The following is a 26811-nucleotide window of genomic DNA, read 5'->3' on the forward strand; positions in this document are numbered from 1 at the left end:
AAAAGTCCTTGTGACCAGTCTCCAAGGTCTCTGCCTGCAGTGCTGACTTACAAAGCATTTGTTCCTTTTTAGCAGAGACTGTAACAGCTCACACCTTAAATTATTTAAATGCAAATCCTTGCTTGTTGGACAAAGAAATCAAGTCACAGACATAGAATGGATTAATTATTTAATATTTCAGTAAGTTTGGGCCTGATTTGTGCCTTTGGAGTTGGTGTGGCTGTGATTTAACCCAAAGCAAGAACCAGAATTTGAGAGAAATGTGAGTGCTCAGCAAATGCCAGGGATTGAACAGCTGGGCAGGTGTTAACAGAGTAACTGCAGATGTCAAATCAACAGAAATATATCTGTATGGATCACTACAGGTGTGGATAACTCTCATGTACATGCACACATGTTCTGACTCTTATATCATCTCAACAATTTACTACAAGTGAGAGTGGGACATGTCAGGCCCCATTAACCAGTGAAAGAGCTGGGAAGAATAATCAAGATTTTATTCTTCTCTTCTCCATTTTGGTTCAAGACCTCAAGAGTTGTTTAAATTTCAGTTCTTTCTGGCCAAGAGCTGTTGTCATTACCACCTTTATTAATTGCCCTTTACTGAGAGACCAAAAGCTATTTCAGATGCAAACTTGTCCAGACTAATCTTGCATGACATTATTCATGCAGAATTTTTTGCAAAGTGAGTTAGTTATTTATAAAGCAAGATACCTTTAGTTATTTAAAAGGAGCACAGCTCCAGACTAGGTCTATCTCATGATTGTCATGCTCCAGGCAGGAAAAACAGCCAGAGGAGCTTTTGCAGCCTTGTGTTGGATTGATACAGACTGTTGATGACATGAAGAGGAGCATGGCTGGCTTTTCAAATCCTCCTGCATATTAAACAGTGGGTGAGCAGCTCCTGGAGAACTTCAGAATGCCAGAAGCATTTAACTACTTCCTCTAAAGGCATCTCTTCTGGATTTTAATTTTTTTTTTTTTTTTTGTATAAAGGAAGCTAACAGCCACACGGGAGAAGTAAAACAATAATTAGATGCATTCATACATTCTCTGCTACCTGAAAGTTCTTCATCTCACTGTTTCCTGTTCTCTCAGCCCTTTGTTTTCTCTCAGCTCTGACTATTCATAAATGAGGGGAGTCTGTGCTGACACCAAGGCCAGAGGCAGTGCTTGGTGGGAAAAGGCCCCTTCTGTCAACTTGTCAAGTCAGGTTTAGCAAGGTCTGAGCTGAAGGCACTGTCCTGTTTTCCTTATCCACGCCACAGACTTCTAATGACATCCTTGGGGATGTTTCAAGGCGAGCTGGGCTCTTTGGCTCGTTTTTGGCCGAACACGCCGGTGTTTGAAAGGCGCTCTCTGAATTTCAGCTGCAGCAGGAGGCCAGGAAACCCTCAGTTTGGTTCATCACCTTGGCTGTGTCTAAAGGCACAGCTGGAATAAATAGTTATCAGCTCTTTGCTGTCCTGCCAGGCAGCCTGGCCCTGAGTGCCCCAAGTTTATCAGGAGAAGGAAGTTGTTGGTCAGGGCAGCAGCTCCTCATCTGCCCCAGCTCCAGGTTAAAGGAGCAGTGTGGGAGCGTCCCCAGCTCAGCCACTGCCACCACCCGTGGCAAGGACCTTCTCTACAGGCCTTTTCTTCCTTGGTACCTCGTTATCACACACTTCCCAGCATCTTCAGTCAGTGTATTTTGCAGAAATCAGGCTTTTGGGGTTGGTTTCACCTTTTTCTGATGCTCCTTCACATCTTTATAACCAAATTTCTTTTTCACATCTCTTACTCCAGGCCATGTGAAACCTTTCAAGGTAAAACAAAAATCCAAAAAAACCCCAACCCAGCAAACCTCTGAATTTCTATTTAAAATTTAGATTCACTACACTGGGTTTTGGAACAACTGATCTATTTAGAAGTTGATGCTTTAAGAAGTGAAACTGTCCTTTAGGTGTAGGTAAATATATATTAAAAAAATAGTTCAATAAATATAGCCTTGTGGTTTTTGTAGGATTATGCTCCACAATCATTTGCTTTGAAGACCAGTGTCTGACATTGCAACACAGACCAGTATCTTCCCATGCAGATTTGGAGTGTTCCTGCCACTGGTGGGTCTTTTTTTTCTTTAGTCACTACCAATAACCAGATTAAAACAAATAACTGCTCGGGGCTAAAAAGTTTTGGAATATATAAAGAAACAATGGATGCACTTCTCAAATTTATTACACTTCATAGCCAAAGTCTGGCTTTCACCTGAGTAAATAAGAAAACAGCTCATAAATATGAGAATGTCTTTGTACATAAATCTGCAGTTTGTTGGAAACCTTCAGAGCATCTAGGAGGACTAATTTAATTTATATTCCACCATACAGGCAGCAGAATCACGAAACCATAAGTTACTAACTCGGAGAGAAAAGGAGATGGAAAATATTTTGTGGTTGGTGACAAGTGTTGTCAGAGTGAACACGGAATTAATTTGTCTGCAGCATTAGAGCCCACGGTGATGGAGGTGCCACCTTTTTGCAGGCAGATGATGCATTGAGACTGTGCCTCATCCTTTGTCCTGTGCATCTGGGGGCCCTTCAAAACGAAATTAAATCTACAGTTTCAGTAATGAAGCCCATGGTTTGTCAGACAAATGAGACAAAGCTGAGGTTTGAAAGCTGCTCTGGCGTCTGCAGCGCTGCTGGCACGGGGAAGGGTTGGGATCCAAGGAGCACTGTGATTAGAACACTCAATTTTGAATTATTTTCATGTTTTAGCTGGGAAACAGCAAAGTTCTCCTAGACCTGGTGTTGTGGCTCATCCTCCTGGAGGCACAAGTTACTCACCCCAGCTATGTGAGAGAGGATCTGCTGAGCCCTGAAAACACAACCCTTCAGGCATTAGTTTTATGTGGGATGAAAGCAGCAAACTTCACTTGTGTTGGCAAAAGTCCTTCACATAGATATGATTTTCAAATCCTGTAATAGATCCTTTTATAACTTCCTACATAAACAACTTGAGAATACCCCAGAGGTGAAGACTGATCTTTTTATGTAAATTTAGTAAAGATGGTTATTGGAACCCCCCTGTAGCTCTGTGATTATCTCCTTGTAACAACAACCACTAGAAAAACCCTGCCATGAATACATTTAGAGGAATAAGTGGGGCCTTCCCATGAAAAATGAATATTCTGGGTTGAAAGAAATCTTGTTTTATGTTATTCACATATGCTTTTTACAACCTTAGCTGGCAACAGCCCATCTGCAGGGATTTTGAACAGATTATTTCCCTACCTTCGAGAGGGGAATGAAGGAAAACATAAACCACAGACAGAGTTTAATAAATATGTGCACCAGACATGGAAAGTACTGTGCTTTTTTTCATTGCAGGAACTGTTCTCATTTGTGCAACAGAAAAAAAAAAAAAAGTTATTTTGGGAGAAATCTACTGATAGAAGCACAGGAACTCAACTGAACATAATTCTTTCCATGGTGCTCAATCCCCTGAAAGACACAGGGAACAATAATTTGGATATATGACATGATTAATGCAGCTTGATCCAAAGCAGGACTTTTAATACTGGCATAATATTAAACACTGTCAACATAATGAATATTGGTGCAGAACACAAAGTCTCATCTCTTGTATTAAACTGCCACAGGCTGCAGGATTCGAAATAGTGAAGCCACTATTTCATATTTCAGTTTTCCCTCTTTTAAAGAATTAACTGCAAGAGGCATTTGTTTGCTTGTTTAGGTCATCTGATAGTTGCACTCTAATTAGAGAATTTTTTACCCAATTGTATTTCCATCCCAGTGAGGACTAATTTACTTTGCAAAATCTGCCCTTCTCTATTCGTGGTGTCTGTTCTACAAAATCAGGTTCAGAGGCAAGAAGTGGCCCAAGCACATTTGGGATCCATCCCTCCAAACCCTCATCCCAGGGATAAATACTGAGTCTTTAACCCTTTTATACTTATTTCCCTCAAAACAAGAGTTTATGGGGGGCTGATTTGTGAAAATCAGGAATGACATTTTAATGTAAAATGCAAAAAGATCTTTGTGGAATGTCCCTGCCCCAGGGTGCCCCACGGCCAGGTTGAAGGAGACTTTGAGTTCCCTCAGGGGAAAAAAAAAAATAAGGCATCTTTAAGGTGTTTTAAACCGAGTTTTAAACTCTGGCCTCTTGTACCTGCATTTTAAACGAGGAAGTGCCTTTTGAGCAGAGTCCAATAGGTGTGATTTGCTGTTCCATATAGAAAAGAGATGCTATTTCTCTAAATACCGTAAAACTACTCGCATTTAAGACTTTTGGAGCCCAAAGCCCCAGCGGGTTGTCTATAATCTGCCTTTAACGTGAAAGATTTCTGTTATTCACGGAACACAGGGAGCAGCAGCCACAGCATTGTCTGAACCACCGGACTAACAGTGGGAATATAGAAAATTATGGATAATGGGAAAGCAGTTCTGAAAGCTGAGTGAGATAATAACCCTCAGTGCTCGTGGCAGATCAGAGGTACAGCTCAACAAATGCTGGGCTGAATTGATTTTAACATAAACAGACAATAGCAGGGACCAGTTTTAGTGGAATTTCAGCATCCAAAGGTGCTGCTGCGTTTGGATGGGTCTGACTGTGACTGCAAACAGCTGGAGGCAGGAAACTTCCAGCTTTTCACAATGCCACTAATCACCTACATACCTGGAGAAATCTCTCCTTGTCTAATAAGTTAAGAGCATTTCACCTGCAATCTGTTCCTCTTGCTTGATTCACATAGAAACGCTTTATTTAAAAATAAAGCTTTATTTAAAAATAAAGCCTTTTGCACACGTCGATGTGTTGGTGCAAATGTGGTTCAGGGCTGTGTTCAGGGAGAAAAAAAAAGCAGGAAAAGAGAGAAAACACATTTCTATATGAGACAGCCAAACTGTAAAATTTAAAATCCAGCAGGAGAAGTTCTCCAGTGATGCCACTGAAGAGCCTCTGCTCACAAACAGCCCCTCAAACACACGGTGCACATCAGCCTTGGATACAAAAGAGTTTGTGGATGATGGATTTTGGCCCATGGATCACTGGTGTTTAGGCAGTAGAACTCCAGGGAAGTATGGCAGCACTGCTTGCAGCAGTGAAGAAGAAAAATATATATAAGAAGAATAAAAAATACTCTAAGGCTGCATTAACCCTCTCAGGCATTCCATTTCTAAGCACTGCACAGAAAATACTGTGCTCCCTGAGGGATCTCATTGTCTATGTGTCCTTACAGTTCACTTTTTTGTCCTTAAGATGTTCTTAAAATGGTAAAATCTGTGCATCATATTAACATAACCCATCTTTACCCCTTCAATAAGGTATCACTGTTTTGTACATCTCATTTACTCTGTTTTTTAAACACTTTTCTGCAGCCAATGTCTCATTGTTCCCTGCTTCCCATGCAACAGATGGGAATATGAAATGACAACTTGAAATGTAAAGCCTGCACGGACTAACACACAATTAAGGAGGTATTTAAAGAGAAGTAGCTTGACAGTATTTGGAAAAGAAAATCAGCTTCAGCAGGAGTGCTCCAGTCTGGTACTTGTTTTGGGCCAAAAAATGCACATACCTTTAATAAAAATTAGCTGCAAAATTAGTTTATATAGAAATCTCATCTGAAAGGTGAGGCCATTTCGATCTTATTAACTTTTTATTTGCTTTATTTTTCTCCTTCCCAGCGTAGGTTCCAGAGGAACGTTTGATTAATTTGTGCTGTCTGCAAGTCAGGCTTTTAACCTCTGGGAAAGCTCTAACCACTTTAAAAGCTCACAGCCTTAAAAGGGATTGTCAAAGTGAACTTAAACTAAATAGAGGCCAACAATCTGGGGGTTGTTTTGGCTTTTCCAGGGAAAAGGGATGTTCACTGGAAAGACTGGTTTTGGTGGGCTGGTTCCACTGATTCAGTTCACCACCTGCTCCTTGAACACAGGGAATGGGGACAGTAGGATGAGTAAACTTGGAAAAGTACTGCAAGGAAAGTGGATTTATAGAAGGAAAGGCTGCTGTTAGAGCTTCCCAGAGCTCCTCAGCTCCATTGTGGAGACAAGGGTGCCTGAAGGATCTGTTGGATCCATCCTACAGAGTCCATGTGCTCTTGAAACATAACCTGCTTCCCTACATTTAATTGTGAGCAATGAGCGAGTCCAGAGGAGGCTCCAGGATGATCAGAGGGCTGGAGCAGCTCTGCTGGCAGGGAAGGCTGGGAGAGTTGGGGTTGTCCAGCCTGGAGAAGACAAGCTTCAGGGTGAGCTAACTGTGGCATTCCAGTGCCTGGAGGAGCCAACAAGAAGGATGGAGAGAAACTGTTTACAAGGGCCTGGAAGGACAGGACAAAGGGGAATAGCTTCAGATTGACAGGGAGTGAGTTTAGATGGGATATCGGGAAGCAATTCTCCCCTGTGAGGGTGGGGAGGCCCTGGCACAGGTTGCCCAGAGAAGCTGTGGCTGCCCCATCCCTGGAAGTGTCCAAGGCCAGGTTGGAGCAACCTGGGCTGGTGGAAGGTGTCCCTGCCCATGGTAGGGGGTGGAACAAGATCATCCTTAAGGTCCCTTCTGATCCAAACCTCTCTATCATTCTATGATGTCACACAAACAGAAAGAAATCCTATTTTGCTGCATATCAGATGTGACTGTGCAGTCACACTGAACACTGTCACCTGGAGTCAGGTCTCATCTCAGAGTTAAAACTGCTCTCAAGGAATATAATCTTTGTTCTGGTTTCCCTCCCCTTCCCAGACCTCCTCCCCCTGTTTCAGGCTGCAATCCAGTGAGCTTCAGTTACAGTGCAGTTTTCTTTCTCATTTCCTTGCCAACACATTGCACAGAAACCATCAAACCAAGGTTAAAAAAATAAGTTTCACGGAGTCACACTCTGACCAAAAAAATTCTAAGGGGCAAATTCAAGAAAGCCAATATTTCTCCTTGTAGGAGAGTGTCAAAACCCCCATTTTAATAAAAGAGAAAACTCTTACTTTCCAAGGGCAAAGCATTCCAGTCTGACGGACGAGCCCTTCGCCGCGTACGTGGTTTCTGGAAAACGGACTTCAATCTTTGGTTCATACTCCCCCATCACACCTGTTGAACATCAAAACATCTCACTCCAGTTGAGCCCCAGACCTGTCTAGCACAACAGAATTTCGGTGTGAAAGAAAGGGGTGGCATTAATCATGTCAGAGCCTCACATTCCACCCGTGGCAATCGGCACAGGACGGAGCAGATTGAACCTTCCGGGTGGAATTCAACCCCATGCTGGAAACTTCTGGGAAATCTGTGAGTTCCCTACATTTAGGAGTTGAGGAACATGACTTTATACAAGTAAAAAGAATTTAGTGTATATATATATATATATATATATACATGTAAAAGAATTTAGTGATTAGTGTTTCAGAGGTAATTTAGAGTTCACATCTCTTGCCAAGAGGTGTTAACAAGCAATGCCTTTAACCTTAGTCACTGCTCAGGACAATAAATAGATTCTGGGTGCAAGAGAATTACAGAATTCTCAGTCCAAAATACTTTCAAAACACTTTGAACTTCTTTAAAACACCCAAATGTGAGCTGCAGACTCGAGAAAGGCTGGTGTAATTAGATGGAATTATCGCATCTGAAAATCTGGCTGAACATCTGATAAAGCCCAGATAATCCAGTATCAATTTAGGGCATTTAATTTTGCAGCAGATTTGGGGATTGATTTGGGAAACTAAACTTCGAGCTGAACTTCTTAAATGTCTTTTATGCATCTTGCAGTGGAACTCGTTGCAACAGCAGGGATGAATATAAATCAGTTCTTTTCCTGCACAGTGTCTTTGCCCAGACCCCACATTGAAGATGAACCAGTTCTTATTTTATATTCTTATTTATATTATTTTTTATTTAATTTTTAACGGGGATCTGGGTAATGTTGCACATTTCCACTGTTGCTGCCAGCTTTGGACCCAACCCAGAGGCCACCAAAGTGAATGGGAGAAGATAAAGGGACTGATAGAAGGAGCCTGAGAAAAGGAATAGGGTGATGAAAATAAAAAAAAAGAGTCAGAAAAGATGTTCAGAATTTACGATCACAATCTGTACCAAATTATTAACTTTTGAGTTGGGGAATTACGACTTTGCTTTGTGTGATCTGACTATTACAGAACAGCAGAGTGTCACAGTGAAAGTATTATTCCATAATGCACTGTTGAGATTTATTTATCCTGGAAATCCAACTCCCTGCAGAGTTTCGTTCCTGATTGTCACCGCTGCTTTGCAAACAGCACAAGTATATTGAAATTTAGGTGGGCAAATTTACAAAACAAACTTTATGTAAAGATTTCCCACGTCTGTATTCCTCACTGTGAACATTTCATTACAAAGTGTTGCCAGAGAGGTATTTGTACATGTGCAGGTGAGTTCCTCACCTCAGTGACTCATTTGGAAGCAGCTTTCTGGGGCTGATATTTGAGCTATAGTTAGATTATAAATTTAGGAAGCTTTGTCGGATTTAAACCTCGACACAGGCTTGAGATGAGAAATATTAATGTACCATGTGACATCCTCTGGCTGCTTTTCAGTGACACTGAGCACTGCTTCCTTTGCATGTGTTTATCTCATCAGCCCTGTCCTGACACTTCAAATCTCCCTTCAGCCCAGCACATGTTGTGGGATCGTGCCCTGATGCACAACCTTTCCTGGGAGCCTGTTACCTCTATAGGGATGTTCAGGGGTGTGAATTCCCAACAACCAGAGCATGACCAGTTGTTTTTGTGCAGCTGATGCCTTAAAACAGGAGGAATAATTCTCTGGACTATTTTTGAGTATTAAAAGGCAAAAATCTCTCCTATATTATGGTGCTGAGGGTGCACAGGACTATTTTGCACACCCCGAGTTGCATAGGCTTTACAACTTTATACCATGATTTAATTACAGTATTCAGATCCTAATTACAATATTCAAATTCTAAGTGCAATATTAAAATTCTAACTACAATATTCAGCTTCCAATTACAATATTTGGACGTTCCCTCATCTGTTACACCCACTTCCAAAACCATCCCTCCCACAGCACCTCCCTTGCTACACCCCTGACATGCCTCCCAAATTTGAGTCAGAGGTCCCAAAAAGACCCCATTTTCACCTTCTCTTCCTCTCCTTTGGTGCAGTATCACACCTTCTGGGATGGTTTTAAAGCCCCCGAGTAACTTTGACTAAATCAGGTGTTACTTCTCTTCCTCAGGGTGTTTTTACAGCCAGAAAACCTTCGCCTGGTTCTGTTGAAGCTTCACAAAGAATGATGATACAGCACTTTAGGAGTTTTTTGTCCAAAGGTACTAACAAGCTAAAGGGGCCAGCAAGTCATCCTAAAACTTATGGAATGTAGGTTTTATGGCTCCGCTGCCTGTTTTTAGGCAGACAGACCCCTCAGGCTCTTACCGTCGCTGCGGAGGGTGAGGGGGGTGGGAGGTCCCCTGGCACTCTGCTGTGCCTCCCTGTTGGTCACCACGCAGGTGTAATTCCCCACATCCCAGGGCTCCACCTTGGCCAGGTACAGATTCCCTGTTTCCTGGGAGACAAAGCGTCGGCCGTCTTCCCCAAGGTCCAAGGTGTCGTTGTTGAATATCCACGTGTAGGACAAGCCTGGAAAACACCACACCTGCTTCAACCAGCTGCAGTTTAGTGACATCATTTTCTGCCAGGGGAGCCAAAACTTCAAAAATCACTTTTTTATCATGCTCTATTTGCTTCTTATATATATTGCCCAGGGCATGTCCTGTTTGAAGCAATACTTCCTGGTCTTTGCAGTTTAACAGCTGCACCAAAGGAGGGATCAAGCCCAGCATCCACACAAATTCCACATAAATTCCCTCTCCCAGCATCACCTGCTTCCCTGAAGAACAAGGCACCACGGGGCAAACCACCAGGGATGCACAAATTAGCAAAGGCAAGGTAAGCATTGCTTTGGTTTTAAACTTGTTTCAAGCCACTTCAGGAGGTCACAGGAGTTTTTGGCCCCTGCTATTTTTCATTTCCCCACTTGGCCTGTTTCTAAGCAGGAATGGCAGCGCTGCAATGGCATTAGAAAGATGCTTTGGGGAATTATTTCTGCTTATAACACTCTCCTCTGAAAATCCAGGGGGCAGTGCTACAGCTCCTTTCCTCACTCTGAATATGGAAAAGTGAAACTGGGACCATGGAGCTTTGTCATTAGATTTTCATGAAGTGGAGAGCTCAGCTGCACAGAAGTATTTTGGTGATTACTTTGTATGTGATCCTGTCTCCTTATCTTCCATACTTAATTCTACTCCACAGTTCTTGTCCTATTCTCACTTCCTGGCCTTTTTCTGCCACCTTTTTTCATACAATATTTCACAATGCAAACCTCAATAATGTGTATTTACAGTCCAGGCTACATAAACTGATTTATTTGACTATCCCACCCTGGAAAGGCAGATATCTCTCCAATATCCTTGCTTTTGGGCAAGAAATTTTGGCCAAGGCTTGGGGACTGAGGAGCAGGTTCAGAGCTCATCCCTGAGCTGCTGCAAGGTGGGTGCATCCAAAGTGTCCTGCCAGCCCTGCTGTGCTGCTGCTCCACATCGCTGCAACACCCACCAGCAGGAGCAGGGCTGAAATCCTGCCTTGTAGAAGCCACAGTAAATCAGAAGTTTCAAAATCTACCAGTTTAGCCTTCCTTAATTAAATGCATAATTCATAAGCCAGCAGTGTTGTGCCAACAGCTTCATTTTTCCACATTTCCCCCATCAACAACCCCATTCGGAAAAGATTATTTACGTTCCTTTCCCCCCCCTCAGTTCCAGCCTGGGAACAGGATGGTAATAAGTCTGCAAACTCCACTAGTTCCGTGGAGTTTTATGTTATCAGCTTCCAACATTTTAGGAGTCTCATTAGAAATGATGCACCTCCAGGGAGCAATCAATGACTCTTTCTATACTTGGCTAAATCCTGCAACAGGCACTGTTTTATTACAGCTTAAACCTTTTTTGTGGTCTACAGTAAACCTGGAGGATGAAACAATTAATTCAGTGTAACACAGCACATGTGCACATGAACATGTGCTCATACACAGGATAAACCCCCCTGTTTTCACTTTTAATGCCCATGTACTTTCAGGTTCCTGGTTAAAGCATCTATTTACAGAAGAGAGGAATTTTCAGCTAGAAATAAGTGATGTAACCACGAGCTGATATGTCTTCCAGAGATATACAGACTGTTTGCCTGTCTCAGGCACAAAGTTTGCTGACCATAGTTTGTCTGGACAAACAGACAAAGTGACTGGTGTGGGCAAAACTCTGATTTCAACTCATTCTTTGAAGATCTCTAAACTGCAAGTTGGGCACTCTACAGAAAATGCTGAAGATTTGCAAGGTAAATTCTTTAATGGGTGTTCAATTAAACAGTGTGCTGTCAGCTTGGGTTTTGTGTGGAACAAACACCCTGGATCTGCCATCTCCTCAGATCTCACCCTGAGAACTTTCCCCGCCAGCTGGAACCCCTGTTTTCCTCCTCACACAGACCTGCAGATTCCTGCTGTAGGACCTGGTGATGCAGCTGAATTCTCTGTGCAGGACAGATTATAATAAAACTCTATTAAACCCAACTTTGTGCTGTGCAGACATTTTTTCAGGAGGTCAATCTGTGAATTAATTAATCAGCAAAGGAGAACCAAACCTTTTGTGTCCTGATTTCAGTTCTCAGGGGGTTCCAGCTGACTTCATTTTCCAAAGTTGCTGTGACTCTCTCCCTGTCTGTGCTCCACCATTGCTTTAGGGCCTACTGATGAATTTTCCCATTAACTGAGAATAAGCATAGACCCCTCCTTTTCATATTTCAATCCCTTTTCCCCCCAGTCTAAGGGATATAAACACTGTCTCTCTCCTAACTGCAGGTTCATCCTCACCCATCCCTAGGCCATGTTTGCCTAGAGCCTAATTCAGCTCCACCAAACTCTGTAGAAACCCTAATTTTAATTAACTTCAGTGGGAGTTGGATGAGATCTCAAGAGAAAGGAACTAAACTTTGGAGATGGAACTTTTCTTCCTCTCTTTTAAGGCATAATACCAGCAATCCCTTTCACAGTGTCTTTTCTTAGGAAGTTAAATCAACAGGTAACAGATTAGAAAATCCAATGCTGCACCATAAAAGGAGTTACTATAACTTAAACTTTTCCATTTGGGGTCGATCTGAAGAATTCAGATTGTAGCACATCCATCAAATGAGCAAAAGAAAGGACCAAAAGTCCCATGGTGTCACTTTTAGGGTCACATTCATCTCCATGAGTAAATCAGAGCTGGGGCAGGTGGTGCTGAGCAGGAGAGGGAGGAGGCAAAGAGGGGACCTGACAAAGAGATCACAACCTGCTAATGAAGGAGCTTAAAAGAACTTGGAAATCCTTCCTGCCAGCTGTTTGATGGGAAAACAACCATAGTTACTATTATTTTTTAGTTTGTTCTTCACTTTCCATCTAGCCACAGGATTTCTGGGATGGGCAGCAGCTGGGATCACACTTCATGCCCATGACAGTCCCAGAATTATTGAATTTCAGAGACCACCAGGAAAGGGCTTCAGCATAAAAGGGCTTACACAAGGTAACCATTAGCAACACCAAAGATTCTGGGGGCTTTTTTTCCTCTGTTTCATTTTTCTTTTCTTTTTTTTTTTGGCTGTAACTTTCCCTCTGGAGTCACCACTTTTCATATGATTTTGAAGATGCCCGAAGCAAGTTTTTCTGTACAGATGAATTATCCCAGTTTTCCTACTGCTCTTTTCTCTGTGGGATGGTTTAGAAAAAATAAATATGTGAGGTAAAGCTGCACAGTGGGAGAAGATGCTGGAGAAGGGAGGCCTTCCAGAGATGTTCACTGACCACTTTGTGTGGAGAAAAGCACACTGGAGTAACTTTGGATGAGTCCTTACTCAGTGGTGCTTTAGAATTTGGTCCCAGATTGTGGGGTGGTTTCCAAAAATTTTGAAGGAAATTGTTCACAGTAAAAGTTGAGCTGGTTCCAAAGACAAACTATGATTTATCCTTAGGTAAAAAAAAGTCTGATTTATAGCCAGAGAGAATCCCTCTGATAACCAGACCTATAAAAAATGACACTATAAATATCAGAGCATTCTGAAAAGTTTCAGGATTTAGTTCCCACAAACTAATAATAAAGTTATTAATATCAAGTAAAAAACTGAGGATAGAAATAAACACTTATGTGCTAACAAGGTGTTTTCCAAGATGGGCTTCAAAAACATTAGTCAGGTACTTAATTTTTAAAATTCTCTGTGGCTATGGGACAATCAATAGCACATGATCCTTTCCACGTAGTTAGCTGATGGGACTCAGCCCAAATTAACATATTTGAGCCCTGAATGCTCAAATATGTTAATGCTCAAACATCACAAATGATGTTTTCTCTCAAGAGACAGTGATCCCAATGGTGGTGTTGATTCTGTGAGACTCTTGGTGGGCACAGAACTGCTTTTAGATCAAAGGGGCTACATGTTAGTGGAGGGATAATTAATCACAGCATCCCAAACTTTGTCATGGATGTGCCAGAGCAGAAGCTACTTTATGGTGTTGCAATATTAAGATGTGTTTTAGGCTTTTTTTTCATCCAAGGCCAGTGACCGTGGTGTCAGTCTCCTTTCTGAGCCCAAAGACCCCCAAAAGCAGGTGAACTGCATCTCTCCCAGGTGGGCAGGTCCTGAGTGGGGCAGGCAGGAGAGCATCACCCGGCAGCTCTGAGCCTTTCCTGCAGAGCACAGCCGGCAAAGAGAGCTGATAATCACTGCTGATACACTGGGCTGGGCACAGAACATTTCAGTGCTTCCCTCAGCCCCAGCAAACCCAAATCAATGCTGCTCCTTGTGCAGCAGAGCAGCTCCAGGCTGGGCTCAGCGAGGAGACCCTCCCTTCCCTCCCTCCGGAGCTGCGGGAAAGCTGGATTAAAGATTCACGGGAGCAGAGAGAAAGGGTCTCTCGGCCCATGACTGAGGCACTCAGTTTGTAAAGGGAGAGACACTTCAAACCTTCTCAGATTATGCATTTTCTCAAGTGCAGCGTTTCACGTAAAATGCAGAAATCAAAGACCTTTTTACATCTCATCTCATCCTCTGCACACACCCAGTTCCACGTGCACCTCCTTCCCCAGCCTTGGCTGGCTGAGGATTTGGCACATCCCCCCTCCAAGCAGGTCCACAGGGCTCCTACTTCCTTAAGAGTGTTTTATTTTTCTAAGGCAGCCTCAATACGGCGGTGTCAGCACAGAGAAATCCCACAGCCTCAGCTCCCAGCTCTTCTGCACAAATAAATGCAAATGCAGGAGTGATCCCGCTGCTCCTAACAAGATTAGCAACTTCCTTAAAGCTCTGCGGGGAGCCAGCTTGAAGGGAACAGGCTTTAGATCAGCCTTCACTTCTAAGAAAATAAATGAACAACAGTCCACCCCATAGTCTGGTGTCAAGTATTACCATTTAGGCAGCAGCTTCTTCATCAGAGTCAGGTCAGGCTCGTGAGTAGCTGCAGAAATTAAGGCTTCCTCCAGCTTCCTCTGCCTCACAGCTCTGTATAAAACACTATTTTTCAACTGTAAAATATTGCTGTGTGTTGGTTATGCAGGGAAAACCAGCTGACCTGAAGAACTTAAGCCAGAGAAGTGGAGATGTTTCGGGAAAAAAATACAATTTCCTTGCCCAGCCCTGCACTCCTGAGCCTCCCTAACAAGCAGAGGGATGTCACACGTTGAACTCTGTAAGGTGTGTTAATGAGCCTCATAAATAACAACAGCAGAGGCTGAGGCACGAATAGGTGAGGGGAGGGAGGGTTTAGGTTGGATCAGGTAACCTGGGGCAGCTTTGCTCTGGCTTTTGAAAGTTAATTACAGGCTCTGATTTTTAGCTCATTAGCTGTAACCAATTTTTAATGTCTTAATTGATCTAAGATACAAACGTAGGTGGGTCTTTTTTCTTTCATGCTTGTCCTAATATTTGTTCACAATAATATAACACAGGTTCTCTTGGTTTAAGGGTTGTTTTAGTACAAGTTTAAGATTAGTTTTAGTACAGTTCTGCAAAGTTTTTTTCTCTAAGTGGTAGTTAAAGGTCTAAAGCTGACAAGAAAACTGCTGGAGCAGCCCTTTTGTATTTTTTTTCTTAATTTTATTTTTTTTAGCTGACTAATATATTCTTCCTTCTCTCTTCAATTGAAATAACTCATTTCTCTTCTATAATCAAGAATTTCTCTTCTATATCAATGCAGTCTCAGTCATGAAATGTGTACAAAAAAGAAGTAGCACATCTTCCCTTGTCAACTGCATCGGAAAACTGAGTTTAATGACACAGAAGCTTTAGATAGTTGAGATATTTTTTGATCGTGGAAAGCACTTTAACAGCTGAGTGACCCAACATCTGCTGAGCTTTGCTGTGAGCTCAGCAGGGAGTTTAACTGCAGGCTGCTCTGGTGGAGGACTAGATAAGCCTGATCTCTGCAGAGAGGGGTAGAAAGAGAAGTGAAACACTTCTCTAGAGACCAGAGACAGCAGAAAAACTTCTTGAGCTCTTCTTCCACCTGCCTATTCCTACTTCTTGATGTTACATGGGAGGAAACTTCAATTAGTGAAACCTCCTTGTTTTTTTTTTTGGCCTCCTGCCTTTCTGTCACTTCTAAAGTTAGAGGAGGCAGGTACTGACTTTTTTTGTTTTTAGGTTGGCAGGAGTTTTTACTTAGTGTGTCTTATTTCGAAATAACTACATTAATAACAGCTGCTTCAAACAACTGCTGCACAGAGGTTTTCTGTCTTCCTTCAAGTCATTAGATTATAGGAAAGGCAACTCTTTTCCTGCTGCTGTGGTTTATCTTCCAAATTCCTTGACATCTAATTCCTGCCAAATTTAAAGTACTGTACAGAATGCTTGCAGTGGGAGCTGTAAGCACAGCCAGCAATCCTTTCTCCTGCAGGTATTGTGAGTCAGGCAAGGCTTCCAATTAAATGAAAGACCTAAATATACAATCTTTCCAATAAAAACAACTTCCCAAGCATCCTGAGATAGCATATGACTTGTCAGAGTTTACACCATGTACTTCCTCCCCGTGGTATATAATTTTGAGTCCTAAAGACAGTGTTTATGGATGACCAAAGAACTCGGTTTCTGTTCTTTAGAGACTTGTTATTTCAAATAATGCATTTTCCAGGCCTGTTGGTGAGCAGCTCCAGGAACCCTGTGCTAAAGGCTTTGTTCATGGACAGCACTTTGTCAGCTCAATTAATGTGGGACAACTCACCTGGTAACTATTTGTTTGGTCTGAATGTTTTCTTCTACTCGGTCCTATTTGCCAAATCATAATTTTCCCCTATAGCAAGAGGAAAAAATATGTGGTTCAGTGGCTCAAGGATGGATGTGTTGTCTTTCTGTCTGTCCCACTGATACATTTCAGGAACTCTTCCAAGCCTTTTCTGCCCTTAAGGGCCAGCTTTCCCTTCATCTCCTGGATTATACCCTCCTTCCACATGGCTGTGAACACCCAGTGAGCTGACACTGCCTCTCTCTTCAGCACTTGAGGCCTTTGAACTGATTGATGGCTTTCTCTCCCTCTCTAATATCCTATATCCTCTTTACAGATCATTATTTACCTTTTCCTGGGAATTATAACTGTTTCTTTAAGAAGAATTGAGGATTTTGGAACTGGCACATGGAAAACCGCAGCTCCTGTGGGTGTGTAGTCACTGCCAAAAGCAGGACATAAGTCATCAAAAAACTGGTTATTCTTTAAGTCCAGGACAAGGCAATTTGGTGACTGTGTTATTAATATTTCCCCTTTATTAATATACGTTTGCTGTTCCAAATTTCCCATCCTCTTCAGGTAGTTCTGTTAGGAAAACAAAGTTCTTATTCCAGACTTCAAAAGGTTTGAAACTGTTTTGTTGTGGGTTCTAACACCCCACAAGGAGATTTGTGAAGGTATGTGGTTCAAAACTTTTGGAAGTCACTGCCAGGAGGGGGAAAATTAAGTCTCAAAAGATCACTCAAGGGCCTCTCACTTCTGGTAGGTGCAAAAAATGCTAAGAAAAAATCCCACACGTGCTCAAGCCTTTGTATTGCTCTGTAAATGCTGATGTTGGAGGTGATAATAGAGCTATAAAAAGGGGGAAAAGGAAATTTCCGCCCCATACTTAGGGTTGCCTCAGATGAAAACTTTGGAATGCTGTGCTCAGGCCATCCCTGGTTCATTTTGTGTCACCTGGACTTTACCTCACACAGAAAGGAAGGTCTCAGGGGTCTTATGGTGAGGAAGCAGCAGCAGGTAATGGTGACAGATGTAAGGCACCCCCAAATCAGTTCCTCAGAAAACTCCTTTTCATTCTCTATCTGAAGCACTGAAAAATATCAAGAAAGCTGATCTAATCAACTCTCCTTTAATCAGGCACTTTATCTCTCCAGAAACCCCTTTCAATGTAAATTTTTCTATGATGATCAGGAAGGAGAAAAACAGGTATTCAAGAGCAGAAGACAAATCTAATGTGTATAATGTGGGATTCCAGTTAGAGCCTTGAAGTGACAAGCACTAAAAAAGCCTTTCCATGCAGACCTGAAGTGGTTTTGGTGCAGAAGGAATAGCTGATGGCTTCTCCTCTGCCATTCCATGGGTGTGAAGGAGCTGAGATGTGTCACAGATGGTCTTTGAGGCCTTCCTGCTTTCTTTGCCACTTCACACCCGAAGAACAATGACACGTTCTAGTCCCTCAAGGAACCACAGAACAATTAAAAAAGGACTTCTAAGAAGAGTCTTTTAAAGAAATAAAATCCAAATTTGTTGTGAACCCGGATAGTTCACGCACAAATAAACTCCAGTGCTAATCAGGCAGTGTAGGGTTATCCATCATACCTCCATGGTGTGGGGGAGGCCCACAGAGCAGGACCACTCCTTGTCCTTCTCTCACTGACACTGTGCTCCTTGTCCTGGTTTCAAAGTTTTCCAGATCTTGAAAGAGAAGGAGAAAACAAAACCTGGTTATTAGATTTACTGTTAATTCCATCCTGATAAATCCATCAAAGTAACAGATTCATATGTTCAATAACATGGCATAATATCAGTCTGTGAATTGAAATACTGCACAGAAAAATAGCTCATCCAACCTCTTATCATGGAATTGTTAAGGTTGGAAAAGACCTCCAGGATCATCCAGTCCTTTGGTATTCCCAAGATACTTCATAAATCAGTTCTACTCTAACCCCAGGAGTCTGTATTTATGATTTCTCCTTGCCAAGCCAGGGCATTATTCCATTACTTTTTCCAGCATCATTTTTTTTGGAACTTACAAGACTCTTAAACTACAGGAGCTGGGAAAAAAAAATAATGCATTTTGTGGTGTTTCCTTTTGTATAGAAATAAGAAGCAGGTGTGTTCCTCTGTATGTGCAAGTGATAATTAAACCTCATCAGGACTCCCACAGAGTGGATGTTTAAGGGATGATAAAGGTGTGTTGTCTTCTTGATGAGTCTGCTCTGTCCTAAACTGGCTGCAGCACCTGGATGGATTTTAGTTGACTTGAAATTTAGCACTGCTTTTAAAGGGGACAAAGAAGGTACTTTCAGTAGGAAATCATGTGATGCTTTAGGGAAATCTCCTGTATAAATGTGTCTATGGCCATGTCCCATGAGTGATTTTTTATGGCTGTTAAGGGCTATTTTTTTAACAAATTTAACACCACACTCAATCTCTTCTGCTTTCTCACCTTTCACTGAGATGCTGAAGAATTATTGGTCCGATTCTCTTTAACTAATTCAATCACAAAACATGACACAATAGATGTAGTTTAAAAAAAAGTGATTATTTCCTTTTTGATCCAGTTCTCACCCTAATGAGAAACATTCCCTTATTTGTCAGAGTCATTTGGGAAACGATTGCTTGAAATGCATTCAAAATATGCTTTAACACAACAAATATCTGCTTCCCCTTAAATCTCTTTATACCACAGTGGCACAAACTGCTTGCCCTGAGCTTATTTTATTTACCTTGCTGCAGATTCTTGTTTCAAACAATTGTTCCATTTTTCATCAGCTGAACAACACCCTGATCCAGAGTTCAGCAGAGAGGAACAGCTCTCGTTGGTCAAGGCAATAACGATTTCTACCTGTCCAGGCTCAGCTATTTATGTCAATATATCAATTTTCTCCCCCTTAGTTGAACTTTACCCAGTTAATTTTTCTTTTTCTCCTCTTCATCTCCTGGATATTGGTCTCCTATGAAGACTTTGTCTCCTCAGAGGGGACTGAATTGAATTAACCAGGTGTAGCCCCTCCTTGTGCTGTCACAGCCACAATAGATGGTTCCTGTCAATACACTGGGAAAGTGGTTGAAACTCTGATGTTCTTTTAATTGCCTGCTGGATAGTTCTCTGCCTTGCACTCTGAGTAATCAAAGGAAGGGAAAAAAGACAAGAAAGACCAAGAAAAATAGGGGGGAAAATAATTTCTTTAGTTGTAATCCACCCTGTAATATTAATTAAAAGAGAAATCTGGAATATGACTAATTGGAGTTTGGTTTCATACCTAGAAGGTACTTCCTGGTCCTGCCTCTGAATATGTGGATTTATTTATCTGTTTTGAAAAATTCATTCTGATAAAAATTTACCATCTCATTCTTTTCTTTCCTGGGGGGTTCAGTGTTTTCTGAGAAGGAAAAGCACAAAATATTGGTGTGGAAAAGTGGTCCCTGGGACAACTGTCAAAGGCTTTAGATGAGGATTTGTTTGGGATGGCTGCTCTGAGGCTTTGTGCTCTGGGAGAAGGGGTAAAAAGACCCTCAAATTATCCTATTTTTATATTACATAAAAAAAAATATCGGGAAGGTGCAAAACATTCAGATTCTTTAGGATTCAGGCACTAACAGGAAGGGTCATGTCTGCTTTTACCATCACTTTCCTTGAGCTGCTAGTACAACACAAACTGCAATTTCTACTCAAAATTTGAGTTAAAAAACACCCCAAAAAACTCTTGAGAAGTATGGAAAATCTGTGCAGCCTAAATAATGCTTTCCAATACTTTTCACTATGGAAAATCAGGCCTATTTTATTGCTGAGGACAAAATTTCATTTATGAGACACCCCAGAAAGGAGGGGAGGGGGGGAAAAGGTGCTGTGCAGGAGCAGGAAAAGGTTTTCATGACAATTGAGAATTAACTATGTAATACTTGAATCTGAAATTGGAATAGAGTTTGGAAAGTAATGAGTTGCTGGTAGCAATTTTTAGTTTAATGACACAATATGTCATGTTATCATTTTTACTCTAATTTTAGGTGGTGTCACCTGTCTGTGTTTCTCCATTAAAACCATGACAAGTGGCCCTGACTTGAATAATTAAAAAGCAGTAGATCTCTGAGGGGATCCACTGTTTTATAGGTAGCAGGACTACTTTTGGTTATATCATAGAATCATGGAATGGTTTGGGTTGGAGGGGACATTAAAGCTCATCCAGTCCCACCCCATTGCTCCAAGCCCCATCCCCATCCAAGCCTTGGACACTTCCAGGGATCCAGGGGCAGCCACAGCTTCTCTGGGCAACCTGTGCCAGGGCCTCACAACCCTCCCAGCCAAGAATTCCTTCCTAATATCCAACCTAATCCCACCCTCAGTTTAAAGCCACATGGGGAAAAAGTTGATTTTGCCTTTTTAATCTCCACTTTTCAACCTTGAGTATCAAAAACCCTATGCAGGTGTCTGAGCTCTTCCACAGCACATTTGTAGTTTAGTTCTACAAACCATCTTGGATTTTCCAGTGCTGGAGAGAAGATTTTCATCCCTTAATGAATCACAAATATAAGAAATGATGACATAAATCATCATTTAATCTATTCATCTCCCCCATGACAGGTACAACCACCTGATGTCTTTATTTAACCCATTTTTAAAGACTTCCAGGGATGGAAATTTTCTTTAGACAATCCATTCCAGTGCTTGACTCTGAGGTCTTCATCACACCCCATTTTTACAAACTCTCACCCCCCAAAATTTCATAGGTTTAAACAGAAATGATTTTTTTTCCCTATGTGAAGTTGATTTTGACAGATAATTGTACAAAGTGAGTTTATTCAGTGTCTGTCTCTGCAATAAAGAATCATTGCAGAATAGAATTAACAAAAAAACCTCCAAGAGAGCAAAACAAAGGAAAATAAAGTAAAAATAGTTCCTTGGTGTTTCTTTATCTTTATTGGACTCTTTCTCCAGGCAGGCAGCATCTCCCATGGATTATTATGATACCTCATTCAGATGGGTTCAGTAATGAGTTATAAAATTGTGTCCCTTTGTTATGCAGTCCAGGGGGATAAAGTTTCTATTTTGTCCAAAGATTTCTTCATCCATTTTCTCCCCTATGGGGTTGTGTGTATTTTCAGTTGTTACTTACAAGCTAAGATGTGTTAAGTAGATATAAAAAAATTACCTGAGGATGAATACAAATGTAGATATTCTATTTTTTTTTTCTTGTTATTCTGAAATTCTGACTGCTCTCAAAACCACTTCTCTTTGCCCTGGGTGGGAATTTACCCCAACAGAGCACAACCAGTGTTCTCCTGTTACCTAGCACAACTTTATAACATGACATGACATAATCTAATAAAGCATAATGTTGCTTGTCAAGAAGAGTATCAAATAAGAGCTCTAAGATCAGGTGTTTGGCACACATTTAGGTTGCTAATATGCACTCAGGAATAGGCTGACTATTTAACAGATGGTATATTTGCTAACTTCGGTGTTTCTGCAGAGGTCTATAAATAAATTATCACCTAGTTCCTACATAATTCCTTTCATTCTTTGTCTGTGTTTATCTCACTTGAAGAACAACGAGTTCCCTCACACCCCGTTGCTCTCTCAGCTGCGAGTTTTAACAAAAAAACAACTTTTTTTTTTTTTTTTTTTTTTATTTCCAGGTCTGTTCGTGTTGGCAGACTGTTGGAACAGAACAATTAATCATCTGGGTGTGATAACGAGGTCAGGCTGAGCAAAGGGCTCAGATGCACAGGATTCTTTCCTGGAGAAGGGTGGCAATTATGGACTCAAGGATGGGAACTTTCACAGAGCTGAGTGAGGAAGGGCTGTGCTGAGAACACCCAAAACACATGGCATTTTGTGGGAATGGGGTTAGGGAGTGGCAGGACTTTCTCTGATAAAAGTGGGAATACTCAAAGTGAAGGAGGTTTTCAGGATGAAGGGAGGAAACGGGGAGAAGGTGTAATCCAACTGTACTTCAGTGGGGTCAAGGATGTTATTATGGAATCCCAGGATGGTTTGGGTTGGAAAGGACCTTAAAATCATCTTGTTCTAACCCCATACCATGGGCAGGGACACCTTCCACTAGCCCAGGTTGCTCCAAGCCTTGTCCAATTGCTGACTGTATCATTAATATATTTATTCTAATTTCACCACCACCACTATTACACACATCTGGGTTCCTTTTATAAACTTTTTTTTGATATAAAACTGCCCTGCAGGTGTTAGAGTGGCAAATTTAACTACCCAACAGAATGCCTGAAGATACAACCAATTTCCCTGGGATTGGGGGAGCTGCTTCTTAAATATGTCTGATAGGAACAAAAACCTAAACAAAAGTAGCAACTCATTCATTTCAACCTCAAAATCACGTGTTTGAAATTCCTGAGCTTCCTCAGTAGCACTTCCAAACCAGGCCACCTTAAGAAGGAACATAGGACAGCTCTGTGCTACTGAGGAGCAAAAAAAAAGGAAACTTGGGTGTTTTAATACATGAAATTGTTACAGACAATTAGAGAAACTCCAATTTATCACCTTGCATAATTACAACAGTTCATCTGAATTAATGCAATTTCATGCTTTCTTGAACTTTTGATTTTTTTTTCCCCCTCATGAATGTTTCGTCGTTCCCTAATCCCAAATATTCCAGTTGTAATTACTCGGGATTGAAATGTGCAGTGAATGTTAAAGCACCAGGAGGGAGAGCTCTTTACAGATTATCCAAATCCATACCATTGCTCCCATTCCATGTGGCTGGGGCAAACTGGGATCCATCACTTCTATTCCAGTTTTTCCCCTGTCCCTTGTTGCCTGTGGGCTATTGCACAACATGAGTGGGGTTACTGCCAGTGATGGATCACAACAGGAATTTTCTCACAGGGAAGTGGGATTAAAACTCCAACCTCCACAGTTTTCCAAGGAATTTCATGGCTGTGATTTGCTATAAGCATTTCTAGCACCTGTGTTATCAGCTGACAATTAGTCACCTTCATTTGCTGTCACTGGGATGAATTAGGAAACCCATTGTGGGTTTGAATTTGATGCCTAATTCAGAGAATTTAGGTCAGTTATAACCACGAAGAGAAAAACTGAAGCTCACTGGGTCTTATAAATTATCTCAAATTCTAGATTCCAGATTTTGGGTTTGTTTTTTCTTCTTTCACATACAGGAAGTCCCAAAAATGTTGGCACTAAAGCCCTTTTATACACAAACTGTGCCTGTTCACCCCAGAAAATCTCCTGAGCATCAAGCCCTGTCTCTTGCTTCCCCTCAGTGTTGTACTCAATTACTTTGTAGGGGACCAGACTGGTTATTATAGGCTGTGTTATGGAAATATCCTTCTTTCTCCATACATCTCCCAAAGGAATGGCTAATCTCATCTCCTACAACTTTCACTGGAAAGTAAATTCTCCTTTCCAGCTCTCAAAACTCGCTAAACAAACCCTCTGAACAGTTCCTTTGTCTGGATAATACTGTCAATACATTAATCTTTTCCCGTTAGCATCTAATCTCAATTTCTTCAAATGTTCTAATTGATTTTCTATGAGTTCAATTCTGAGATTAAGAGGGGTGTTATCTCTAATTAAGGTGTCTGAAAGCCGCTTAGCATCTCCCATTTCCTCCTTTTCAAACACTTGCACTTTCCACTCAACACCTGCTGAGTTCTCCTGCTCCTTCCCCTCTTTGAGCCTTGTGGCACCTCAGATCTGTAGGATTTGAAGCTCAATCAGCCTGGGCAATCCCTGAGTGTCTCCTTTCACCGGGCCAGGTTAAAAATCAACTGTAATTCCCACTTTTGTTCTCATTTTCCACCTTAGGTGAACGCTGCATCCTACCCTGGTTAAAAGAGAAAGCTGCCCCGTCCCCCCAAGCCCTGCTCCTCTCAACCTGATGGAGCAGCTTTCTAAAACAAGAGGGAAAAGCACAATCACCAGGTCTTGTCCTTCTCCAAAGCTGTGTAATCAGCCAAGGACCTTCATCAGTGCTTCTTTATTTAGTTAAATTGCTTTGGAGCTTCTAAGGGAGAGGACCTGTAATTTCCACATTAGGATGCACACGGGCCCTGGGTCTTCAATTCAGCTTAAATGACATGAATGGCCAATCCAGGCACTAATTTTCAAGGTGGGGAACAATAATTTCTGCCATAGCCTGATTGTCTTTTTCAATTAAAGAGTGAAAATGCCCTTTACAAAGTAATATCAAGCTTCTCTAGAGGAAAAAATGGAAGGTCACAATTAAATTAAACAGGGAGGGTGATGTGGGGGGGAAAAATAAACCTTAAGCTGGCTTGATTTTTTGTTCATGCACCAAGAAACTCAGAGCACGGAGCTGGTCTACATCTGGTTTTTGTTATATTTTCCCCCCCTTTTACAGAGTTAGCAGCATAAAATATTAAAGTTCTCTTGTGAACTGAGCCCAGGACTTGCACTGAGCAGCAAGTGTTGATGCAGCCTTAGGGCTCCTGCTCCAAAGCCCATCTGCAGGCCAGGGGCACAGCTGAGGAGCTGCCCCTCTCCGAGGGAGGGGGATGTAAGGAATACATTTTTAATATTTGATAGTCCTGAGGAGTTTTCTCACTTGTCACGGCACAGTTCACTTGTCACTTGTCAGCAGCACAGTCACTTTGCTGTCTGCAGGAGTTTGCTCCAGATTGGAGAGCTCTTAAAAGCGGATTTCTCTGCCTGGGCTGAACCTCCAGGGCCAGATTTATCCCTGCCAGAGCTGCACCCCTTTGGCTGCCTTACACAGGAGATGGCCCTGGCTCAAATGTCAACTTGGATGTTAATTCTTATCCAAAACTTTCTTTCCTTTACATTTCCCCTGCTCCCACCTGTTCTTTGAGTACCTGGAGATGAGTCATGGATATTCCCTTCCCTTGGACCTTGACCTGGTTGTTGGCAGTGAGGAGCTGTACCCTGGTCCTGCAGGAAGAACCTCTTGCCTGCATATCCAAGGTTCTGATGGTCACAGGCCCATTTCAGGCTGCTAATTCTTTTTATAAAACTTGTACCAACAAGATAACAATACATACAATAAAAATAGCCAAGGAAGAGAGGGCTGTTACACACAAGTGTGTAACAAGGATGCCTGTGCATAGCCCAGCCCTTTCCAAATTCCTGCCCAGCCCTTTGGAGATCTTGATCCAGCACAGAATTACTTCTTGCAGAATCACCCTGTGTGACCTCCAGCTTTATCTCCCTGGTTCCAGCTGCAAAGCCCTCACAGGAATCCTTCCAGAGGGAATTTCCAGATTTCCCCGAGTGAATGATGCAGAGGATTTTTGACTGTGAATCTTGTAAGTGGGATTTCAGGTGTATTGTACATTTTTTTGTTGTTGTTTCAGGAGCATTTAGAAATGGATATTTACAGCTTGGGGCATTCCCTGGGCCAGCTGTGGTTTGCCTGCTGAGAAAAGCGATGCCCATGACCTCATCCCTTCACTCCATGGAAAGTCCCAGTGACACTTTGTTCCCCCTTCTTCAACGTAAGCTTCAGAACAGAGAAGTTCATTTTGTACCCTGAGCCCTTTGCATTACACAGGACCAACCTCCACTGCAAAAATAATTGATTAATTTCATTATTTTTATTCGAAAAAGCCGATCTTTTATTCCAAATATTAAAGTATTTTTTCCCCCTCAAAACCTCCACTGTAAGTTTTTTTTGTCATTCCAAAGAATGAGGAAGCTCGTGTGAACATCGTGGACATTTCACTCAATAATTTCTTGGAATCTGTGTCATATTGTCTGCAATGAAAGCAGAGTAGATAAAAAAGAAAATCACCCAGACTGCAAACACAGTCTTAGTTTATCCTTCCAAAATATTGCATTTTATCAATCAGGATCTGGCAGCTGCAGGACCTGTGGAGGGTTTGTTACCCACCATATCTCAATCACATATATTGCTTTTTCAATACAGCCTGCAGTGGGTTGATTTAGGATAAACACTTTTAAAGGAACTATGGAAGGGTAAGTAATATAGAACTCAGAGATAATCTGGAAAGACTTATATGTTCCCTATTACTACTTTATCTGTAATGCTCCTTACAACATCTCTATAATGGATAGATGCATTACTTATCTCCATAGATAAAACCCTTCCTTTTATAATAAGTTTAAGCAACTAACCTATGGAATAAAGCAGCTTTAACCAAGCGTCCTGATACAGCATTGCCTTGAACTCAGTGGTTAAACCCCCCGAGAGAGAGAGATGTTTAAACCATCTGAGAGACAGAAAAATGTAGTTTCTGATGCTGCTTGGGCTGCTAGGACATAAAATAAATGGGGAGTGTTGTCACCACGAGCTGCAGGTTGTGTGTTTAACAACAGACAGGAAGCTGTGACTGCATTCAGTGTTGTGGGCTCTCAGAATACAGAGAAGATTCAAACTTTTAGGGACTGATGGAAAAAGCAAACCCCCTTTATTATGAAGCCATATCTTCTGGTTTTAAGACTCCAGGCTGTTCTTTCGGTCTTCAGGGACGCCAGGAGATTTGCATAATCCTATTCTTGTGCTATCTGAGCTTTAAAATAGAAACTATTATCACCCTCCCTTGTCC

The 26811-nt window shown here is 41.7% G+C and overlaps 1 protein-coding gene across 3 annotated transcripts in view; it reads right to left on the reverse strand.

The window, feature by feature from the left end:
- Nucleotides 1-26811, reverse strand: part of LOC135420131 (contactin-6-like) — a 130540-nt gene that overhangs the window by 43760 nt on the left and 59969 nt on the right. For all 3 annotated transcript variants that reach the window (XM_064667150.1, XM_064667149.1, XM_064667148.1), the window contains 3 exons: nt 17875-17970; nt 9414-9617; nt 6978-7080 (listed from right to left, as the gene is read on the reverse strand). In XM_064667150.1, coding sequence (XP_064523220.1) covers nt 6978-7080; nt 9414-9617; nt 17875-17970 — 403 coding nt within the window. The remainder of the gene's footprint in view (nt 1-6977; nt 7081-9413; nt 9618-17874; nt 17971-26811) is intronic.

This window comes from Pseudopipra pipra, chromosome 11, assembly GCF_036250125.1.
Source record: "Pseudopipra pipra isolate bDixPip1 chromosome 11, bDixPip1.hap1, whole genome shotgun sequence".
Taxonomy (NCBI): Eukaryota; Metazoa; Chordata; class Aves; order Passeriformes; family Pipridae; genus Pseudopipra; species Pseudopipra pipra.